The sequence below is a fragment of the Nelumbo nucifera genome, chromosome 2 (genome assembly GCF_055504915.1).
Source record: "Nelumbo nucifera cultivar China Antique chromosome 2, China Antique-T2T, whole genome shotgun sequence".
NCBI classification, from domain to species: Eukaryota; Viridiplantae; Streptophyta; class Magnoliopsida; order Proteales; family Nelumbonaceae; genus Nelumbo; species Nelumbo nucifera.
Genome location: NC_142650.1, coordinates 2,137,017 through 2,143,761, shown reverse-complemented (window position 1 = coordinate 2,143,761; position 6,745 = coordinate 2,137,017). Strand labels below are relative to the sequence as shown.

At 37.3% G+C, this 6,745-nt stretch overlaps 1 protein-coding gene across 2 annotated transcripts; it reads right to left on the bottom strand.

Moving 5' to 3' along the window:
* Positions 1 to 1,321: 1,321 nt before the first annotated feature.
* On the bottom strand, positions 1,322 to 6,003 carry LOC104594514 (2-oxoglutarate (2OG) and Fe(II)-dependent oxygenase superfamily protein). Of its 2 annotated transcripts, none has more exons than XM_010254818.3 (3): positions 5,161 to 5,996; positions 3,338 to 3,677; positions 1,322 to 1,884 (listed from the first exon to the last, which is right to left on the bottom strand). In XM_010254818.3, exons 1-3 carry the CDS (start codon positions 5,658 to 5,660, stop codon positions 1,657 to 1,659), a joined length of 1,068 nt encoding a protein of 355 aa, XP_010253120.1. In that variant the 5' UTR covers positions 5,661 to 5,996; the 3' UTR covers positions 1,322 to 1,656. The 2 variants fall into 2 exon arrangements, with proteins under 2 accessions (XP_010253120.1, XP_010253121.1); XM_010254819.3 differs by lacking the exon at positions 1,322 to 1,884 and adding an exon at positions 1,891 to 3,254 and having other exon boundaries at positions 5,161 to 6,003.
* Positions 6,004 to 6,745: the final 742 nt, after the last annotated feature.

The window sequence follows — 6,745 nt, the reverse complement described above, 5'->3', positions numbered from 1 at the left end:
ATAATATAAGCACAGCACTGAATCTTCTATTATTTGGTTTGTAGCTCCCCGTGAGAATTAATGAGAATGTGAAGTATCTAATATTATTTGTAGGTAAGGACTAAGGACAACAAATAGAAAGCTCCAACAGATACACAGTTCCATAGTTGGAACTTGGAAGATTCAAAATTATTTATATTTGTCTGCTTATTTATAAGCGTAGCAACATTATTTATTTAGCCCCACCTAGCTAGGAGGTGAATGCTAAATGTTTTGGCGGATTCGATAGTGACCTTTTTTGGACCTTTTCAAGTAGCGTTGCCTATCCGATAGGGTGTTAATTGGATTGGATTTGGTCCAATCCGATCCAGATCAATGTGAATCTATTATAAATGGATCAGGTCCAATCTAATTCAATGAATGTTTTAGATCAATTTGGATCGATCCAATTCAATGTCTGAATCGTTCAATCTGTTCAAATTTATTTTGATTTAGATTGGTTTTAACCCAAACCCAATTCATTGACACATATATTCTTATCTTATATCAATGGATCAAATATTGACTTAATCCAATATAAATTTGTTACAAATGAATCAGGTTCAATGCAATCTAATAAATATTTTGGACCGGATTAGTCCAATCCAATATATCTTAATTATCCATCCAATCCATCCAAATTGATTTTGGACTGGACGGAATCCAATCCAAAACCGGTCCATTGACACCCTTACTACCCGATATAATGTTGGGACTAAAGACACGTTATTGTGTATAAAAGGAAACAAAATGTCTTCCAAGCATTCTATGTTAATTAAGGATCTGAGTAAGAAAAGAATGCCTAGTTATGGACTTTGTTGAAGATATTGTCTTAATCTTATTTCTAGAAAGCTTCAGCCTTCAGGTATAATGACTTAAACCTCTCAACGGGTTTCTAATGGTTATTTTCATTACTTAAGTATGCAATAAGAGTTGTTGTTTTGTTGTGATTAGAAAAGCACAAATGCGAGCAACCTGGGCAATATAAAATCATTAATTAAGGCTCAGTTTGTAAGTTTGTAAGGAGTACAAATACAAATATAAATGTAAAACTTTGTATTTTTATACTATTTTGTATGTATTTATACTGTATACATTTGTATTTGTACTCCCTTCAAACCAAAACAAAAAAGCCAAGAAAATGAACGTGGAAAAAGAGGCAGAAGACCTGTATCTAATGTCAAATTGGGGCAGATAATATAATATTTCGCGTTCCTGGTATTTGGGTGACCAAATTTAAATTAAAAATAATGGCGATGATTAACTGTAGAAAGCATACATGCTTATACAAAATCAAGTTACATTATATAAACATAATGAATTAATGAGTCTGCCAATATAACATTCAGTTCTGTATAATTTACCAACCCACTCAGGAAGAATAAAAGGTATAGACAACAAAATCCATACAAATATACTCAAAGTCTCAAACAACAATGATCCAACCTGTATACCATTCTTATTTCAAAAAAAAAAAAAAACTGTATCCCATTCATCTCTCTCTCTTTAGCAACTATTTGAGGTAAGAACCCAAGACCAATTAACAAGTATATATCTCTGTATCCCTTCCTTTCATGCAACAATTCCAGTATTCACAACACAGGCAGATATCGGCAGAAAAGCTCCCACCCATTGGCATTATTTTCTAGTAAATCTAGAAGATATATATGAGTAGAAAATATAAAGGAAAGCAATGGCTAATGCTATGAAGATTTGATCAACTATGGATATGATCCTTGTACTCCGACTGATATTACGATTTAGAGATACCGGCAAATGCATAAATTCTATGGAGGAGTAGCCATCAATATTTGGGTTGAAGATTGGTACCCAAGTCACATGTTTGAAATCTCCATTGCTCCATTCCTAGGGCAACAAAAGGAATTCACATGGTTAGATTTAGGAAACAAGATATTCCCTACCAATTTTAAAGATCTAGAGCTGTTAAGAGTGCGCATGCTCAGGATCATCCTTATATATCTCTTCACTAGCCTTAGAGCCTTAGGCACCATCCAATTATATCATCTTCAGATCTTAGCTCTAGCAGTTTTGGCCCACGATAAAATTGAGCCGGACTTGAACTTCAATGGGTTTGGGCTCGCCTTATCTTGGCTTGATCCTCGTATAGGCACTTTTCTCTTACATAAATCTTGGGCTGGGCTCTTTATCAATTAAATAGTGGGCCTTTAGTACCCTTTCTTGCATATATGTCTACCTAACTGCGAGAAAAATATCATTTACATATGTATGCTAACACACATAAACTATGTCTAAACAACTGAAGTGTTAAGCCAGCTCAAGCTCATCCAAAGATTGTTTAACTAAAGGACCTTAATCATAGAGATCAGGCTCAGCTGGTCAAAAAATAAAACAAGATCTCACCTGGGTCAGCCCATTCTTCATTTAAAAATGGCAATTCATACACTTTTTACAGCTTACTTATGGAAGGCATCATTATTCATAAGTGCCTTGTAAATGTTAACCTAAGAAATCTGAACCACTTCATTTCATTGCCTGTTACTTAAAACAACATTAAATAGGATTAAAGGCTGTTATCTATTTTATTTATATCGCTGTTGGCCACTTTTACCGTTAATAAATTTTAATCCTTCATAACTTGTATTTTTTTTTCACATAATCAATATTAGGAGCATATTTTCAGGCTGCTTTAAATAAAATAGGTTCTTTATTTTATTTTTTTTAATGTCATTCGAATCCGCAATGGCCTTACCTAAAGTTTATTGTTTGTTTCTCCATGAAATAAAGGCAAAAAAGCAAAAAAGAAAAACCTTTCAGACTGAAATATTTCAGCCACTATTTCTATCTCTTCTACAACAAGAACTTAATTTGTTACTGGCCGCCTCTGAATGGCAAAGTAAAAGGGGCAAAAATGCAGCTCAAAACATTTCAAGCTAATTAAAAGAAAAAAAAGGTGCTCAGTCTGTGTTTGAAGCGCAGCTGAAATGAATTCACCAAATTAAAAATTGTAAACGAGTTCATTTTCAGGAAATTTTGAATAAAAAGAGTGCTCTGTCTGTGCTTGGAATTGGAATGGACGCGTTTTTGAGGCCCACAAGCCATATACCACGGAGAGCCAGCCGCAGCTCCGTGGGTTTGATCCCTCACCTCCGCTATGGGTTTGATACCATTTCAACTATCAGGTAAATTGATGCTTTAGGCCATTCCTAGGTCGAAGATTATACCCACAAGCCCATATATCCAGCCTTCCTTGTGTCCTTGACCAAGAAATTAAAGAAGAGAGATTATATCTTACAAAGCTAAATATAGTAAGCGAACCGAAAATGCTGATACTACGTACCTCAAGTTGTTTCCCAATGGTGACAACAATGGTGTCAGCGCCGGCGGTGAAAGATAAAAGCCCTTGCCTAGTTTGTACATCAAATTCTTGATCGCTGGGATGAAGGTGGAGGCTTAAAAGAGCATGATGATGAGACGAAGTATGTTCTCGTTCATCATCATCATCCTCATCGCGTGTTGTTGTTGCATTTGGATTTGCAATAAGTCTGTGGAAGCAGATAACTGAACCTCTCGTGTTGATGCCATCCAGCTGGTGCTGCACTCTCTTATGTTGAAATAGAATCTGTCCCACTGCATCTGCAATGGCTTCAAGTTTGCTTTCAATGTTGTCTGTATTTTTGCTGAAATTAATAATGAAGATGAGGAAGTTAGTAATAAAAGCACGTTATTGTGCGAATGGAATCATTGTAAGGAGATTATAGCATAGAATAGAATAGGGGTGTCAGGTTTGGATAAACTGAATAAGGATAGTTGAAATTCTGCATATAATCACACTAAGGCCTTGTTTGATTTTCGGTAAGTTGTTTATTTAGGTAAGTTTTTCTTAAGACACATTTACTCGGGTAAGTGCATTTATCTATGTTATTTTATTTCTCATGTAAACAAGGTAATGACCATTTTAGCCATAAAAATCCATTATTAAAAAGGGCATTTTTGTCCCATTCAAGTGTTAGCAATTTTCCCCCTAGGTGGGAAAGTTATTTACTCACTTAGGAGATGAGTATTATTTACTCAGGTAAGTGATACATAGAAAAATAAACTTTCTCTAATCTCCACATAAATATGAAAAAAGAACATTGGGATTCTTGGTCAATGGGAATCAAAATCTCATTGACCAACTTTCCCCCCTCTCAAAATCCAAAAAAAAAACCACCCCCTAAAATATTTAGAGTAGAGGCAATTTCACCTGTCCCCATTGGGCCCCGCCCTACCTCATTCCTATTGGGGTGGGTTTTTTGACTATTGATTGGGGTTTGGGGTGGATTCTGGGAAAACCCGAAACTCTGGGGTTGGGGATAATATTTATCTATCTCGTCTTGATCATATTATAAAACATAATATATATGTATGTATATATATATATATATATATATATATAATTTATATTATACAATATAAAATAATCCTAGGTTTTTTAAAAAATAAAAATAAAATAATAAATATATAAATAAAAATGACCGGGGCGGGGCAAGACAAAGTCGGGAATCCCCGTTCCCTACAAAGACGAAGATAGAGTTAGGATTTTTTTTTAGCTCCACCAGGATTCGGGGCAGGAATTTGAATTCGGATCGGGTACGTGGCCGGCAAAACCCGGCCCCGCCCCGTTGCCATAGAGGGTCAGCTACAACACTTCACTATTGTTTTGTGGTCCTTTTAATTTTTTCTGTTCCATGCACATATTGTAGCTAGAATAGATGCATGCATGCATGTATGTTTCCATCACACCATGCCATGCCAGCGACAAACCATGCTTCACTACTGGGGACGAGTGCTGGCGGTGGCGAGTCTGGCGACGGACTTTGGAGGCCTCTTCTCTTGCTTCTCGTTAATTGAAAATTTTAATTAAGGATGAAATTATTATCCAAGAAATAGATCTAATGTGGGTCGTGGGACCCAATATATGTGAATCCCATGGCTATGTTAGGCGCCATGTGGCAACCATGCATCTTATCGAGGCGTTCCACATATCAGGACTCTCTAGCAAGTTGCCGTATTCAACAGATAAATTATGAAACCGCAATAAAAAGAACAGAAGAATTTTATAAATAAATATGAAGACTACAGTACTGCCAACTACAATTCTACAAAGTTTTCGGTCTTTACCTAAATCTCCGATATCTATCGGGACCGATTTCTTCTCGTAGCGTTTCCTTCTTCCCTTCTCCAGCGCAAAACCAGAACAATTCCTCGTGCACTTCCCCACGTCCATTTAAGTTTCGGTTTATAATTCTTCTTTTCTCTGCCGGGATCTCAGGAGCACACTTCGCTTCTAGCAGCATGGATTGTAATTCATCTGCTGAAATTCCATGACCGATAATCAGAAAAGTGCCAAACTCTGCCGCTGATCCTAATACCTGACGAATTGAATCCTCGTCTTTTGATATTAGCGACCGGAGATCAACCCTTGAAGGGATCCAACTACGTGCGTTCTCCGGAAAGCAAAACTCCGGTAGTGTTAGATCGGGGATTTGAAGTGTCCTCTCAAGGTACTCCGATAGGACCTTATCGTCGACTGCTGCTGATCGTAATCCTTTTGCAGTGGCGATGGGTGATGGAGGTGGTGCCGATGAGATTAAACGATGGCGGGTGCGTAGGATAGCCATGGAAGCGTATCAGAAGAGAAGAGAATTATGAGAGGATGTTTACTTTGGGTTTGGGTTTGGGTTTGTTTAGGAAGGAGATCTTTCCACCTATGACCCACCCGTTCGTATGAGCGAAATTATTTTCTGTTTGCGCGGGTTCAACCACCAATCAAATAGAGGTTGATCATTCGCCCCAAAGAAAACAGTACTGCTCCACCAGTTTATGAGGGCAGGTCCTACCTACTAGTTACTATTGATCAAGAACGTTCATTAGCGACTGTTGATCTTGTTGTGTGTAGCCGACGTGCAACTTAGCATCCGGCCTTAAGCATTACTCCCCATCACAACAAAAAGAAGCCAACCACAACCAGCCGGGAATGGACAGTTGGATGGAAGGCCTCTATCATGATAGGCATAATGAGAGCTTGAAGCCCACGCTTTTCTTGCAGTTTTCTAATCTTAAGCACGCTCGCTCCTGACTGGCTGACTCCACTTTCCCTGAAACTTAAGAAAGTGGGCTGGGCCCAATATAAGTTGGCTAAACCGAATCGGATCTATTCACAACGAAAATTGTCCCAACACCATCTGTTTCCACACATCTCATCATGAGATTGGACCCCATCATAAGACTGGGAAAGATGAGCTGACACAGGTCATATTGAAACCGTGTCGGAACAGTTTTTATTGTGAGAAGATCCGGTCTCGGCTAAACCTGGGGAAATATTTGGCTCCTACATGGATGACATGTGTCCGACCAACTGTATTTTACATGTTAATCTTAGGGTTTACGATTAGAGTTTAGGACATCAGAGGCAAGGATTAAGGACCGTATCCATGATCATGATCATGGATATAGGATACATTATGTTTGGATACGTATTTCATAAGTCATACGTATCAGTACGATATGTTTTCATATCGGGCTGTATAGTACTGTATACAGTCCGATATATAGGGATATAGAGGCGTATCCGTGTTTAGTTTGATAAAATTGTACATCGAGTATTTTTGGATTGTTTTTCTTCTTTAATACAAATTAAAAATAGTATTATGAAAAATGAAATAAATAATTTAAGATTTAATTTTTTTCAAAAAAATTAATAAAA